This window comes from Vulpes vulpes, chromosome X (genome assembly GCF_048418805.1).
Source record: "Vulpes vulpes isolate BD-2025 chromosome X, VulVul3, whole genome shotgun sequence".
Taxonomy (NCBI): domain Eukaryota; kingdom Metazoa; phylum Chordata; class Mammalia; order Carnivora; family Canidae; genus Vulpes; species Vulpes vulpes.
This window is the reverse complement of record NC_132796.1, coordinates 120,416,421-120,432,037: the sequence shown is the minus strand read 5'-3', so window position 1 is coordinate 120,432,037 and position 15,617 is coordinate 120,416,421. Positions and strand designations below refer to the sequence as shown.

At 58.5% G+C, this 15,617-nt stretch overlaps 1 protein-coding gene across 3 annotated transcripts in view; it reads left to right on the top strand.

The window, feature by feature from the left end:
- The first annotated feature begins 1,687 nt into the window (after positions 1-1,687).
- The window catches only part of PDZD4 (PDZ domain containing 4), a 30,223-nt gene continuing 16,293 nt past the window's right edge, over positions 1,688-15,617 (top strand). Inside the window, exon 1 of one of the 3 annotated variants that reach the window (XM_072744916.1) lies at positions 1,688-2,188. In XM_072744916.1, coding sequence (XP_072601017.1) covers positions 2,129-2,188 — 60 coding nt within the window. In that variant the 5' untranslated portion in view covers positions 1,688-2,128. The remainder of the gene's footprint in view (positions 2,189-15,617) is intronic. The other 2 variants (XM_072744917.1, XM_072744915.1) reach the window with 2 other exon arrangements.

Here is a 15,617-nt window from a genome sequence, read left to right as displayed (position 1 = left end):
ACATGTGATCAAGTTAGGAGGAGGTCATGCTGGAGTAGGGTGAGCCCTAAATGCAACCACCGGTGTCCTTATAAGAAAAGGGAAAGTTGGAGACGGGCACAGAGGAGACACGAGGGGAAGAAGGCCAGGTGAGGACAGATGCAAAGATTGGTGTGATGCCGCTACAAGCCAGGGAACAGCAAAGGTTGCTGGGAGCCACCAAGAAGGGAGGAAGGGGCAGGGAAGGACCCTCCGCTGAGCCTTCAGCGGGAGCATGGCCCTGCCCACACCTTGATTTTGGACTTGGGAACCTCCAGAACTGGAAAAACACATTTCTGTTGTTGTAAGCCACCAGGGTTGTGGTCCGTCCTAGCGCAGCAGTACGGTCTTTGGGTTTGGGGCCGAGAATTCTCAGATGCACTCTGTCCGCCCCCTGGCAGGGTCAAGTCCCGGCGGCTCTGAGCCCCTCCAACCTGAGTGTACCCTGTACCGGCTCTCGGCTCTCCTCCCCTAGGACCACCGTCAATGTAAGCACCGGTGCACCAGCCCTTGCCCCGGGGGCTGCTCTCCCCGACACTCCTTGCCCTTCTCCAGACCCCGCAGCAGGCCCGGCGTCCCGATTCCTAGCCTCTAACCCAGGAGTCGGCGAGGAAGAGGGCTTTGGAGGGGCCTTCCCCAACCGCTGCCGTCTAATTAAACGGCTCCGTGCGGTTAATGATCCCATCACTCGCCAAAGCCTGGAAATGAAGCGTGCGGCAATTTAATCAAGCGACCTTCCGCAGCCGGGGGCTCGGGCGCAGCGGCTCTGCCCGGGCACCCCTGGGAACGAGCCCCCAGTCCCACGCTGCTTCCCAGGCCAGGGCCTTCTCTCGGGCTGGTCCGAGGAGAGGGCAGGCAGTGGCAGAGAAGAGCAAGAGATGGGGGGACAGCCCGAGCGCGGGGCTGCGGCGGACACAGGTAGGCGGCGGACCGGGGGTGGGGGGCGGCCCCCCGCGCGCGGGGCTCCCAGGGCACCCCAAGCCATGTGGCGGGCTCTGCGCCCTCTCTTCCCCCCCTTCTTTTTATCTTATTTTAACAAAGGTGTCGGTGTAAAGGACAGCGAGGGAGGGCCGAGCGGAGGGAGGGAAGCAGTCACTGAAGGGAGGTCGGAGGGAGGGTAGAGGCACGCGGGCTGCGGCGTGGGGGCCCCGGGAAGCGGGCTGCGATCCGCCCCGAGCTCTCGGGGGACCCCGGAGGCGCCTTGCCGGGGCCAGGCCCCCCGCCTCCCGGGCCCGCCCCGCGGCGGCCGCGCGGCCGGGGCGGGGAGCCCGGAGAGCCGACGCCGTCGGGAGCGGGGAGCGGGGAGCGGGGCGCCGGAGCCCCTAGCACCCCGGCCGAGGCCCCGCCCCCGGCTTTCCGCGCCGGCTCCCGCGGCCCCCGCCGCTCGCGCTGCCACCCCGCCCCGCTCCCCTCCCCCGCGCGCGTGCGCCCCGTCCCCGCGCCCCTCCCCCCCGCCGCCGCCGCGCGCGTGCCCGTCGTCCCGGGCGGGAGCCGGAGACTGCGGGGCCGACTGCGGGGCCGACTGCGGGCCGGAGAGCGGGCGTCGGGAGCGCCGTGAGCGCGGCCGGGCGAGGCGGGAGCGTGGGCGCGGGCCTGGCCGCGGGCGGGGGCCGCCGCCGCGCCGCCGCCCCCCATTCGGCGGGCCGGGCCGCGGCGCCGAGCGCGAGGGCCGGGCTCCCGGGGCCGGTGGCCATGGGTGGGAGCCGGAGGCGGCAGCGGCAGCGGCAGCGGCAGCGGCAGCGGCGGGCCCCGCGGGCGGGGAGGCGCGCGGCCCACGGCCCCTGACGGCCCCCGGCGGCCCGGCGCGCCCCCGCGCCTCCTGGGGGGCCGTCGCCCAGCAACGCCCGGCGCGCCCGCCCATCCCCCGCTGCCCTTTTTCTCCTGGCCGGGTGCGAGGGAGCATGCCCGCGCCTGGCCTCCGCCGGCCGAGGTAACCGGAGGGGCGTGGAGCGGCCCCTCCCTGGGGGGCGTCCTCCCCTCCCCCGCTCGGCGGCCCGCCCCCTGCGCTAGGGTATGGCCCCCGGCCGCGGCCCGGGACCCGCGGTCCCGCGCTCCGGCCACTGAAAGGCGTCTTCCCGCGGCCGCCCTCCGCCCCTCGCTGGCCAGCACCATGGGATGTAATATGTGCGTGGTCCAGAAACCGGAGGAGCAGTACAAAGTGATGCTTCAGGTAGGGGCCGCCGCGGCGGGGGGCGTGGGCGCCACCTGGGGAGGCAGCCGGTCGCCGACCCGGGAGGGCTGGAGGGCGCGGAGACGAAGAGGTAGGGAGCCGTTCCCGCCCTCAATTCGGGGGGTGCTGGGTGTTGGCGCTCCGTGGGAACCGCGCACAAACGGGGGGAGCTGCGTGGGGATGGGGTGCTGCGCGCACCCCCCGGGCGCCCGGAGTAGACTGGGGGCCTGAACCCCGGGTCCGGATCGGCCTGGTTCGGGAAGTTGGGCTCGGCCCGGGGCCGGCGCGCTTGCACCCCGGCCGGGGAGCGGGGAGGCGCGGTGCTGCCGGCGCCGGCGCGGGATGGAGGTTGCATAGCAACGGGCTCCGTTCCCTGCACACGCTCGCCCCGCTGGACCCAGGGCGGGGGAGGGAGCTGGGCACCCGCGGCGCGGGCGGCGGCCAAATCCAGGGCCCCGCGGGCGAGGGGCGCAGGAGCGCGCGGGGGCGCTGGGGCCGGGGCGCTCGTCCTGGCAGCCGCTCCGCTCCGGCCCTGCCCAAACGGTGCGCGCCCAGGCCGGGTGCCGCGGGCTCCGCGACGGGGAGGCTGCCTGCGGGCAGCGGTGCCCCGCTCGCTCTCCGCCCTGCGGGGCCTCGGGTCCGGAGCCGCGCGGGGCGTGGGCCGGGGGGGCGCTCGGGCGGGCGGGCGGGAGGGGATCCGCCCGGCCGCGCGCGCGGAACCCAAGCCCAGCCCGGTGGCCCGGAGCGGGGCTTCCTTGCCTGTGCGTGGCGTGACTTCGTGAGTGCGTGCCTGTGCCCCGTCTGTGTGTGCGCGGAGGCTCCTCCGGCCCCGCGTGTGTGTACTTTCTGTGTGCGCTCAGAGAGGTGTCCAGGGAAATGTCCCGGATGGTGTGGCCTGAGACGCCCCCGGGGCCAAGTGGCGGGAGTTCAAGGTCGGAGGCAGTCGGGACCCAGGGGCGGACCGGGCGCAGACAGGTATGCACTTCAACTCCGGGTTTCTGGGTCACGACCGGGGAGCCGGCGCCGCTGGGCGCGGCGTGGGCCGGGGCAATGAGGTCTCCTTAGAAGAATGGGGGGAACTCCTGTAAGCATCCGCGGGGGCGCGGGGGGCGGGATCGGTGTCTGGGGGGGGGATGGGGAGGCCGCGGGAGCCCCGTTGAGGCCGCCGGGAGCGGGCGGGGGCAGGACGGGGAACCTTGCTCTGCCCTGGCCGCGCCACCCAGCTCCCCTGAAGCCCTGTCCCCGGGGCGCTCGCTGCCCCTCGCTGCCCCCCGCCTTTCTTCCATTCTCGCGGTGCGCCCCCGGGCTGTTCCTCTCGGCCTGTTCCCTGGAAATCTTGCCTGGCCATTGTCATTGCCCGCTCGTGGCCCCGGGCTCGGTGATGACCCGGGCCGGGACCGAAAGGCAGCCCGCGGGAATCCCAGTGGTGGGCACCCGGGCTGCACTGGTTGGTTGGTGCCGCCGTGGGATCCCACCCTCACCGCTTTCTTTCTTGGAATCTTCCACCCAACGGCCAGCGATTCCAAAGCTGTGCGCTCTTGACTTCCTCAGACAGGGATTGAGGTAGTATTTCGTGTAAGGCCGACCTCATGGGGATGCGTGGAGAGCGCCCCGCGCTCCCCTACAGGCTAGAAAGGAGCCTTCGTTGAGGGGCCACACTGAGGCGACCCTTGGGGCTCCCCCTGGCAGTGAGTTGGGGAGGCTGCCACAGTTGGGCTGGGACTGCCCTCAGGGAGGCTCCTTGTTGGAGGAGGGCTTGAGATGAACCCCCACACGAAGGTTCTTGAGAGAGAGCCCCAGGCTCTTGGGGACACATGCCAACTGCCCTCTGCAATTTCCTGCTCTGAGCCGCAGCCATCACAGGCCAGTGTCTGGGGACACCGCTCCCTTTTAAAGCTCCTGCTGAAGTTTGGGCAGAATCAGAGCCTGGGATGCAGTTTTAAAAGAGGGACTATCCGTGAAAATGAAGGGGAGGGGCGCCTGGGTGGCCCAGGCTCTTGATTTCAGCTCAGGTCCTGATCTCAGGGTGGTGACATTGAGCCCCACTTGGTGCCTGGGCATGGAGCCTGCTTAAGATTCTCTCCCTCTCCCTCTGCACCTCCCTCCCTCCCAAAATAAAATAAAATAAAATAAAATAAAATAAAATAAAATAAAAAAGGGGAGACAAAAGAAAGAGTGAATAAAAAGGAGCCGGAAAGCAGGGAAAACCATTAGTAGTCTGAGAAGACCCCGTTTCCGGGGGCTGGAGTCCCAGGCAGAGCAGGGAGGGGTTTCCTGGCCCAATCCGACCCTCTTCTCAGAGCAGAAAGAAGCTTTTGTCCCAAAAGACCAGTCGGACCCCTTGCCTGGCTCCCGTCCTCCCCTCAACACTGGTCCTCCCCTAGCGTCAGTGGTGCTTCTCCTGTCCGGTCTGTACGTGCCTGCGGCCTTGCACCCTGTGAGAGAAGGGGACCCCAGTGGGGTCCAGTGCAGCCCAGGGAAATGCACATGCACACCCGCATCACTTTGCCAGGGGACTTCCTTGTGCCAGGACCCGGACTCCCTGGGGCCTCTTCTTGGGTTCTCCACCCCCCACGTTAACGCCAGGTGTCTGTCCCAGCCTTGGGTTCCACGCCCTTTTCTCCTCAGGGCTCCCAGGCACAAAACAACCTACAGCTTTATTGAGCTAAAATTCGCACACCCCGGTAAAGTGTGCAGTCAGTGGTTTTTAATAGATTCAGAGACTTGTGCAGCCATCACCACTGTCTCATTCCAGAACATTCTCATTACCTTAAAAAGAAACCCCGCCTTTAGCACTCCCATACCCATTTCTCCCAACACCTCCCAGCCCCTGGCAACCACTCATCTACTTTCTATGGATTTACCTGTTCCAGACCTTTCATCTTAATGAACTGTATGAACCATACAATATATGATTTTTATGTGTGGCTTCTTTCTTTTATCATGTTTTTTAAAATGTTTTTGTAAAGTAATCTCTACACCCAACGTGGGGCTCAAACCCACAACCTGAGATCAAGAGTCAGATGCTTTTCCAACTGAGCCAGCCAGGCTCCCCCTAAAATTTCTTTTTATTGCCGGATAATACTCCATTGTGTGACTATACCACACAGTATCCATTCACCCGTTGGTGGACACGGGGTTTGCTTCCACCTTTTGACTATTGTGAATAATGCTGCTGTGAACATGAGTGTACAAATATCTGTTTGAGTCCCTGCTTTTATTTATTTTTTAAAAGATTTTTTAAAAGTAATCTCTATACCCAACGTGGGGCTCAGCCCCACAACCCTGAGATCAAGAGCAGTACACTTCACCGACTGAGCCAGCCAGGCACCCCGAGTCCCTGCTTTTAATTCTTTTGGGTATATAGCCTGAAATGGAATTGCTGGATCGTAGGGTAAATTCTGTTTCATTTTGAGAACCTGCCGAACCCTTTCCCACAGGGGCTAAGCTACTTCACACTCCTACCGGGAATGTCACACGGTTCCACTTTCCCCATATCCCCCCCAACGCACATTTTTTATTAGAGCCATCCTACTGTGCGTGAGGTGGTATCATTGTGGTTTTTTTTTTTCATTGTGGTTTTGATTTGCAGTTCCTGATGCCTAAGTGATGCTGAGTATTTTTTCATGCACCATTGGCCATTTGTTTATCTTTTCTGGAGAAATTCCTATCTTTATGCCAGTACCCCTCTGCTTTTACTGTGGATTTGTAAGTAAATTTTATTTTTAGGATCTTTAAAAAGATTTATTTATCTATTTGAGAGACAGACAGAGAGAGAGAGAGAATGAGAGCATGAGCAGGAGGAGGGGCAGAGGGAGAAGGAGAGAATCTCAAGCAGCCTCCATGCTGGGTGAGGAGCCTGATGCAGGGCTCCACCTCATGACCCTGAGCTCACCACCTGAGCACAAACCAAGAGTCCGATGCTTTAACCAACTGAGCCACCCACGTGCCCCAGTAAGTAAATTTTAAAATCAAGTGTGAGTCTTCCAATTTTGTATTCTTCAAGATTGTTCTGGTTATTCTGGGTCCCTTAAGTTTCTATATGAATTTTCGGGTCAGCTTGCCAGTTTCTCAAAAAAAGCCAGCTGCAATTTTGTAGGAATTGAATTCAATCTGTAGATCGATTTAGGTAGAGTATTACCCATGAACATGGAATATCTTTCCAAATGGGTCTTCAATTTCTTTAAACGAGTTTTTGTACTTTTGTTACATTTATTCCTTTTTTATTTTTTTATTTTTATTTATTTTTATAAAGATTTTTCTTTTTTAAAAGATTTTATTTATGTATTCATGAGAGACACAGAGAGTAGAGAGAAAGAGAGAGACACAGGCAGAGGGAGAAGCAGGCTCCATGCGGGGAGCCCGACGTGGGACTCCATCCCGGGACCCCAGGATCATGCCCTGGGCTGAAGGCGGCGCTAAACCGCTGAGCCACCTGGGCTGCTCACACTTATTCCTTTTTTAAAAAAATATTTTATTTATTTATTCATCAGAGACACACAGAGAGAAGCAGAGACACAGGCAGAGGGAGAAAGAGGCTCCATGCAGGGAGCTCGACTTGGGACTCGAGTATCATTGCCCTGAGCCAAAGGCAGGCGCTCAACCACTGAGCCACCCAGGCGTCCCTGTTACATTTATTCCTGAGTATTTTATTTTTTATGATGCTATTGTGAGTGGAATTGTTTTCTTTTTTTTAAAGATCTTATTTATTTATTTATTTATTTATTCATGAGAGACACACAGAGAGAGAGAGAGAGAGAGAGAGAGGCAGAGACACAGGCAGAGGGAGAAGCGGGCTCCTCGCATGGAGCCCGATGCAGAACTCGATCCCAGGACCCTGGGATCACACCTTGAGCCGAAGGTAGATGCTCAACCACTGAGCCACCCAGACACCCCTCTTTTTAAAAAATTTTTTAAAGGATTTTTATTTATTTATTCATGAGAGACACACACACACAGAGGCAGAGACACAGGCAGAGGGAGAAGCAGGCCCCACGCAGGGAGCCTAACGTGGGACTTGATCCTGGGACTCCAGGACTACACCTTGGGCCGAAAGTGGTGCTAAACTGCTGAGCCACCCAGGCTGCCCCCTTAAATTATTTTTAAAGATTTTTTTTTTAGAAGTTCATTTATTTAAGCAATCTCTTCACCCACCATGGGCTCAAACACATGATCCTGGTATCAAGAGCCGCATGCTCTTCTGAGCCAGTATTTTTTTTTTTAAGATTTGTTTCTTTATTTGGGGAGGGCACAAAGGGAAAAGGGAGAGAAACAGAGTCCTTGCTGAGTATGGAGCCCAAAGTGGGGCTCGATCCCAGGACCCTGAGATCGTGACCTGAGCTGAAACCAAGAGTCGGATGCTTACCTGACTGAGCCACCCAGTCGCCCTGGGAATCGGTTCAGCTTCCTTTCATCTTGCTCATTGGCACTGTGTAGAAGCGCAGTTGATTTTTATATATTGATCCTGTGTGCTGCAGCCTTACTCACCTCGCTTATTAGCTCTGATTGCTTCTTAGTGGATTCTTCAGGATCTTCTGTATGTGGGATTATGTCATGGGCAAATAGAGACCGTTTTACGTCTGCCTTTCCAATCCGGATGCCTTTTATTTCTTGCTCTTGCCTATTTGCTCGGGCTAAAATTTCCAGTACAGTGTTGAATAGAAGTGGTGAGAGCAGACATCCTTCCCTTGCTCCTGATCTAAGAGCGGGAGCCTCCAGTCTTTCACCAGTGAGTTGGAAGTTGGCTGTAGATTTCTCATAGATGCTCTTTATCAAGTCAAGGAAGACCCTTTTTTTATGTTTTATTTTATTTTATTTTTTAAGATTTTATTTATTTATTCATGAGAGACACAGAGAGAGAGGCAGAGACACAGGCAGAGGGAGAAGCAGGCTCCGTGCAGGGAGCCCGACACGGGACTGGATCCCAGGACCCCGGCATCATGCCCTGAGCCAAGGGCAGACGCTCAACTGCTGAGCCACCCGGCACCCCAAGGAAGACCCTCGTATTCCTAGTTTGAGTGTTTTTATGATATGCAGGGTTGTTAGACTTCGTCAGGTTTCTGGGTGGCTGTTGAGGCGCCCGCTGGTTTGGGCCCCTTATCCTGGTGAGCCGGCCTCCCGCAGGCGCCTCGCGCGGCTTGTCAGAGCTCCAGCTCCACTGGCATCGTGTCAGTCATGTCCTCCACCGGCTTTAGCCGGGCACAGGTGCCAGGCTGGGGGCGGGGGCGGCAGTGGGGCGACGCACTGACAAGCTTGCAAAAGGTAGAAAGATCCAGGGTGGGGGGCGGTCTTGCAAATTGAGTTAGGGAGAGGAAGGAACGGGCTTACGGAGGGTGGAAGGTGGGGAGGAAGGGGCGTCAGCACCAAGGCACCCAGTGCCTTCGGAGAGCCCTTCCCGGTGCCCTTGCTCGCCGGCATCCTTTCCTGGGGTCCCTCAACCCCTTTGTTGTGGATCTAGTGTTGCCCCACTCTGTTGGGCTTCTCTCTGCTTCTTCGTCTTTGCCCTGCCACCCTAGTCTTCTAGATCTTGGTCCCCCTCTCTGACATCGTCACGTGCTTGCTCGCAGGCCTGGTGCACAGGAGACCTATGTGACAAAGGCAACTAACTGGCCTCCGGCCCACTCCACCTGTTCCCAACAAGGTCCGGCCAGGCCTGTCCTCTTGTTTCAGCCTTGAGGCCGAGTGAGTCAGGACCACCATTGTCTCCTGTCTGTCTTCATCCAGAGAGGCCACACGACAGCCCCCCAGGTCTTCTTTCCTGCAGCTCCTGCCGGCTGAGCCCCACTGTGGCAGCCAGCATTCTGTGCGCTGAGGAGCCACAGACCCCTCCTTCCCTGGGGCCTTTTTATAATGGAAGAGACTGGCCAGGAACAAAGTGGCAACAGCTGGGGAGAGCAGGGCCCAGTGTGCTGCGAGAGCAGGGTGGGGGGCTGCGGGCCCACACTTGTCCCCTCTCTCCATCTTCCTCCGTCCTCCATGGAAGCCCCCCCCACATGCTCCCTGCCCCCCAAGTGGGGGCTTCCTGTGAGCAGGGGTTGGTTCTGTCGTTGTGCCTTGCTGCTGAGTGCCCTGCCTGTCCTGAAGTGGGCCCTCTGGAAATAATCGTGCCGTGGTGAATGGGCCCTGAATTCCAATAGCTATCATCTGCACCGGGTCACCACGTTTTCCCATTGTCTCAGAATTTTAAGATGCCCTTCCTTCCTTACCTCAGTTCCAAGTACTGGCTGAGGCATCAGTAGAAAATTCTAGAAAATGCAAACTAATGCATGCGATGGAAAGCAGATCAGCATTTGCAGGGATGGGCCGAAGGCAGTGATGACAAAGGGGGCATGAGGATCCTCGAGGACGATGGAAATGGTCACTGTCCTGATGGTGATGATGGTTGCACAGACATATTTACAAAACCTTAAAGTGTTTGCTCTAAATATGTTCATTTGATCATATGGCAATTACACCTCAGTAAAGCTTTAACAACGAGAAATACGAGAAATACGTGTAACACGCACATCAAAGGAAAAACACATCAGAGCACTTAGCCCAGCATGGGGGCCTTAGTAGGGTTGGGTGGGTCTTTCTTTCTTTCTTTCTTTCTTTCTTTCTTTCTTTCTTTCTTTCTTTCTTTCTTTCTTTCAAGATTTTATTTATTTACTCATGAGAGACACAGGCAGAGGGGAAGCAGGCTCCCTGTGGGGAGCCGGGTGGGGGACTTGATCCCAGGATCCTGAAAGCAGATGCTCAACCCCTGAGCCACCCAGGCGCCCCTGGGTGGGTCTTCCCTTGCTTGTACTTCGGGGTCCCCACAGGGGAAGACAGTGCCACGTGGGAATAAAGAGTGCCTGCCCCCCAGGGTCGCTGCTGGGGGAAATCAGCAAACTTTGCTCCTGGCACTTGGTCCCCTGGGGTCTCATTTGGCTAGAGGGTGGAGTTGCTGCCATTTGGTGGGTGGCCAAGGCGTGGCGGTGGATGGAGACAGCCTCACTCACGGACTGGACACACTTAATGTCCAGTGACGGAAGACCAGTATGATTCCGAGGGTTTCTGTAACGTGAAAGGGGAGAAAACACCCAGGAAGGAGAGCCCTGAGTTGCAAAGGAACGTCAGGCCTCAGACTAGTTAGGAGCCAGAGGGGGAAAGACTGAGGAGCTGGGGCAGCCTGCCTCTTGCTCGGCTTGCTTTGAGCGGCGGGGACGAAGGGCACCTCACAGAGACTCTCATCCTGATGACTCCTAGACTCGCTCGGCTCATGCCCTCGGGCCAGTCGGGTTAGCCCAGAGGTGGGCGGGTGATGTTTTCACTCGGGAGCTTACACCCCGAGGTGGATGTTTTTTTAAAAAACATTTTATTCATTTATTTGAGAGACACAGAGAGTGAACCCAAGCAAGGGAAGCAGCAGAAGGAGGAGAAGCAGGCTCCCCGCTGAGCAGGGAGCCCGATGCGGGGCTCAATCCCAGGACCCCGAGATCACGACCTAAGCCAAAGGCAGACGCTTCACCGACTGAGCCCCCCAGGCGCCCCCCTTCTACCCTGAAGGTTGATTTTGATGATGATCTTAGGAATTGCTTCGCTTTTTCACACAGGCCCTCTGGGGTGCCATTCCTTGTCAGCCACTTCCAGGCAGGACGTCAGGCCTGCCCTCACCTAGAAAGGCAGGGGACCAGGGCACTTGGACCAGATTTCAGCAGACCCTGGGTGGGCAGCACCATCCACTCAGCAGCTTTGGGGAGGGAAGGGTTGAGAGGGAAGGAAAAACCCTTTGAATCACTTGTCTGGTGTCTGAACCCCATTCAGGTATGTGTGTGTCCTTCCTGGTTCGTTGAGGGGGTGCTCTGGGCCAGCGCACCTCCACCCTAAGGCCCTTGTTAAACTGCAGAGTTGGGGCAGGTCCAGGGCCTGAGAGTCTGAGTTTCTCACAAGCTCCCAGGCGGTGTCCATGCTGCTGGTCCTTGGACCCCCCGCACCAGGGGCAAGGACGTCAGGAGGGATCTTGGGATGAAGAAGTGCAGCCTTGAATCACATCAACATCACCTAGGAAGTGAGTTTCCTACAAATAAGAGGCAAGGCATCACCTGGGACCTACCGATTCGATTTCCAGGGGTCATTGCACCAGTAAGGTCCCAAGGGACAAAGTGTGTTCCAGCTAAGCAAAGCTCCTTTCCCGCCACCCCCGCCCTCGCCGACATGCAGACAGCTCACCTGGGTACCCGGACCAGCATACCACTCCCAGACTACTTAAAAAGGCTTTGGAGATGAAGCCCTCCCATGCTTCCTTTTATTTCTCCTGCCCCTGGGCAAGAAGGGGTGGGCACAGTTCTGGGGTTGGATGCGTAGTTTGTCCAGGCAGACACCGCTCGGGCCAAGCCATTGGCTGGGCCAGTCTAGTGATGATGGAATAGACTGTGGTGGCCCTGCTACAATTCTTACAAATTAAGGCATTTTGTAGCCACCGATGCAATTCATTTAGGCAAGGATCATTGTGGGATGGTAAAACCATTACGTAGAGGTTGTTAGGGAACAAGATAGTCGCAGGGTCTCAAGGTGTTACCCCAGGTGTCTTGTAAATTAGGAAGGCAGAAGGAGAGACCTGGCAGCCATGACTTGGACCATGTGACCAAACCAAATCAAGGTCCCCAGCAGTGGGATGGCCTGATCCTGGTGTCTCCTGATGTTGTTCGTGGGGAGGGGGTAGGACCCAGCAATTTGTTAAAGCACTTGAGCTAAATCTAATGAGGGCAGATCCAGACTTGGGCATTCTGCAAGGCAGGTGCCCTGGACTCTGCCAAGAGGTCAGTGCCATGAAAGTCAAAGAAAAAAAAAAAGTGGGTTGTTTTAAAGGATAGTAGAGACCTAGCAAGCACGCGTGATGTGTGTGGTCCTCGATTGCATCCTGGGTGCAGAAAGAAAAACAAGCTGTAAGGGCCTTAGTGGTACATTTGTGGAGGGGTGGGGGGGCTGATGATGGCATCAGTGCTGAGTCCACGAGCATGTCAGGGTGGTGTGGTTTGCCCCCGAATGGGAGCCCTGGTATTGGCATCTTGCTTCCAACGTGTGTGTAGAAAGGAGAGAACAGGTGAGAGCATGCGCCCTCCGGGGGAGATCTGCCTGAAGGGCATGCAGGTATCCCCTGTCCCATGTTGCAAGGGCCCTGTGCGTTGACCCTTTCCAGAATCCAGGGTGGGCAAAATAGGAGCGACGACCGTGCTGGGCCATTGTAAAGGGCTGCAGAGAGCCGGCCCTTGGCTGCGGCTTCCCTTCTCTGCTTTCTCTGCCCCTATGGGTGTGGGGGCTCCCTGACACTTGGCTGAGCCCGGCAGCCGGACAGAGGTACGTCCAAGGTGTCCCTTGGACACGCCCGTCAGCGGAGCTGAGAGCCGTGGATCAGGACCTGGGCGCCAGGGCAGAGGGCAACTTCCAGTTTCGGTTGTGTCCTCGGTGTGTTTGTCCGTCCGCAGAGTGGGGTTAGGACGGTTGTGCTGTGGCAGCCGTGGGCCCCACTAGACGGTTTTTTTTTTTAAGATTTTATTTATTTATTCATGGGAGACACACAGAGAGAGCGAGAGGCAGAGACCCAGGCAGAGGGAGGAGCAGGCTCCACACAGGGATCCTGACGCGGGACTCGATCCCAGGACCCCAGGATCCTGTCCTGGGCCGAAGGCGGCGCTAAACCGCCAAGCCACCCGGGGATCCCCCACTAGACGTTTGTGGAGTTGACCCCCTCGTGGCCGCGTGGGCTCGAGCGAAGGGGCCTTCCGCGCGCGTCCGTGGGGCGCAGGCCCCGCCCGGACGGCCAGGGCTCTCTTCTCAGCCCCTTGCTCCCGCCTCCCCGGAGCCCCCACCCGCTGCAACCGCCTCCGCGGGTCGGAGGGTGGGCGAGGACTGGCGCCCACGGCCCGCCCTGCCCACGCTGCCGCCACCGCCACCGCCGTCGCCTTTGTCTGCGGCTCCGGGCCGGGAGGGGGCGGGGCGAGCGCGCCGGGGCTCCGCCCTCCGCCACCCGGGGTGCCGCCGCCTCGCGGGGGAGGGGGGAGGCGGGAGGAGGGGGCGCCACCGGGCCGCGCCTCCGCCCCACCCCCGCCCGAGATCGCGGCCCGCCGCGGGCTCCCCGCGATGCCGCTGTGTCCCCCACCCTGCCGCGGGGGTTCTCCGCCCCCGCGCCCGCTGCCAGCGCCGCCCACGGGCTCCGTGCCGGCCTCGGTGCCTGCCCAGCCTCTCCCGGTAGAGCCCCAAGACGGCGTTGTCCCCCGCCCCCGCCGCCGCGCCGGTGCTCTGCGGAAGCTCCCGAAGGCGAAGGCCGCGTCTATGCGGGCCGAGCCGCACTCCCCGCCCAGCCCCCCCGGGCCCTGTGCCCGGGTCCACCCCCGAACAGATGCCCACGCGTGCTGGCTGCCGCGCCCCCGTCCGTCCCCGCGATGCTCTGTCTCGTTCAGCCCTTCTCCCCAGCATCTCTCTGCCTGAGAAACTCTGGGTCTCGCTCTCCTGCGACTCAGTCGGCGGCCTCGTGGGCTCCGTGGGCCTCTTCGGGGACATTCCATCCCCCATTATCTCCTCCATCTCACGATTTTATTTACATTTTTTTTATATTAATGTAAACCCTAGGCCCAGCGTGGGGCTCGAACCTACCACCCTGACATCAAGGTTCGCGTGCTCTACCCGCACACACGGCCAGGCGCCTGGTCTCCTGCTTGCCTGCGTGCTTGCTTATTTTTTAATTACTTATTTTGGGACTCTGGGGTGGCTCGGTGGTTGAGCGTCTGCCTTTGGCCCAGATCATGATCCCAGGGTCCTAGGATCGAGTCCCACCTTGGGCTCCCCACGTTCTCCCTCTGCCTGTGTCTCTGCCTCTGTGTGTGTCTCTCTCATGAATACATAAGTTAAATCTTAAAGAAAAATAAGATTATTTATCTCGGAGAGAGAGAGATAGGGGCAGAGGAAGACGGAGAGAGAAACCCAAACAGATTCCGTGCTGAGTGCACAGCCCATCTCAGAGCTGGTTCCTCCGACCCTGAGATCAGACCTGACGCAAAACCAGTAGTAGTGTCTCAACCTCCTGCACCACCCAGACACCCCGCTACCCCCCAATCTCATGCTTTACAATCAAGAACAATCCCTAGTGGAATTCGGTGACAATGGTCACATGACAGGTGATTTGGTGGCGTGTGTTTGGGACACATTTAAGTGCAGTGGTGCATTGGAGGTGTTTGTTTTGGGAACTTCAAATTGGAAGGAAAAAAATTCCATTAATAAAGCATGCCCAAGGCCCATGTTTACCCCAACCCCTGCCTCGTCCCCACTGACCCGGACCTTGGTGGTCTCTGTGGATCGGCACGGCAGCCCTATATTTTTATTGAGGGGGAAAAGTATATGACATTAGATTTACCATTAGTGACATGTGCGTTCTCAGTGCTGTGCAACCATCACCACTATTTCCAGAACATGTTCATTACCCCGACAAGGGAACCTGACAGCCATTAAGTAGGCATTCCCCATCCTCCCTACCCCCAACCCCTGACAACCACCCCTCTGCTTTCTTTCCCTGTGCATTTGCTTGTTCTGGAATCATACAGTACGTGGCCTTCTGGGCCTGCCTTTCACTTGGCTACACTGTCTTCACGCATGTTCTTAGCATGTGTCGGGCCTCCGTCCCCGTCCCTTTATGCGGTGGAATGATCCACCTTGTGGATGTTACCACATTGCGTCTCTCCATCTGTTGGTGGACACTGACGTGCCTTCCAAACTGGGGTGTGATGGATAGTGCTGCCACGAACTGGTGTGTGCACGGTTTTGTGTGGATGCCCGTTTTCAATTCCTGCGGCATTGCTGGGTCTTGCGGGACCTCTAGGCTTTTCCGTACCCACTGCCACCTCTTGCACCTGCACACGCACATCAGCACTTCTCTTCCACTTGGTCATCCCAGCCATTCCTAGTACGTGTGTGTGGGCGTCTCGCCGTGGTGTTCACGTGCGCTTTCCTGATGGTGAGTGATGTCGGGCGTCCGCTCTGTGCTCGTCAGGCATCCTTCCTCCCTCCCTAGTCCTTGTCCCTGGCCCAGCAGCAGGTCCTGGCGGTCCCCATCTCCGCTGCCACCTCCATCCCGGACCAGGCCACCATGATCTCTGGTCCGGTCCACGGGTTGCCTGCTGCTCTTTCCTCTGTCTCCTCTTGGTCCCCTCCTCCACGTTCTTCATAGAGGCCGGGGTGAAGGCCGGCCTCTTCCGTGTGTGCACATTCTTCCCCAGCGGGCACCAAGGGCTCAGCGCTGGCTGGAATGTTCTTCAGAGTCCCTACCGTGGCGGGCTCCTTGTCATCACTTAGGTCTTAGGTCAAGTATCCCCTGGGAGTCCCCACTTTCACATTTTCCACCACGTAACCCAGGGCTCTAATGCGATCCGAAACGGCTCGTGACTTGTCTGGGTCCCGCTCCTGGCACTAGCCT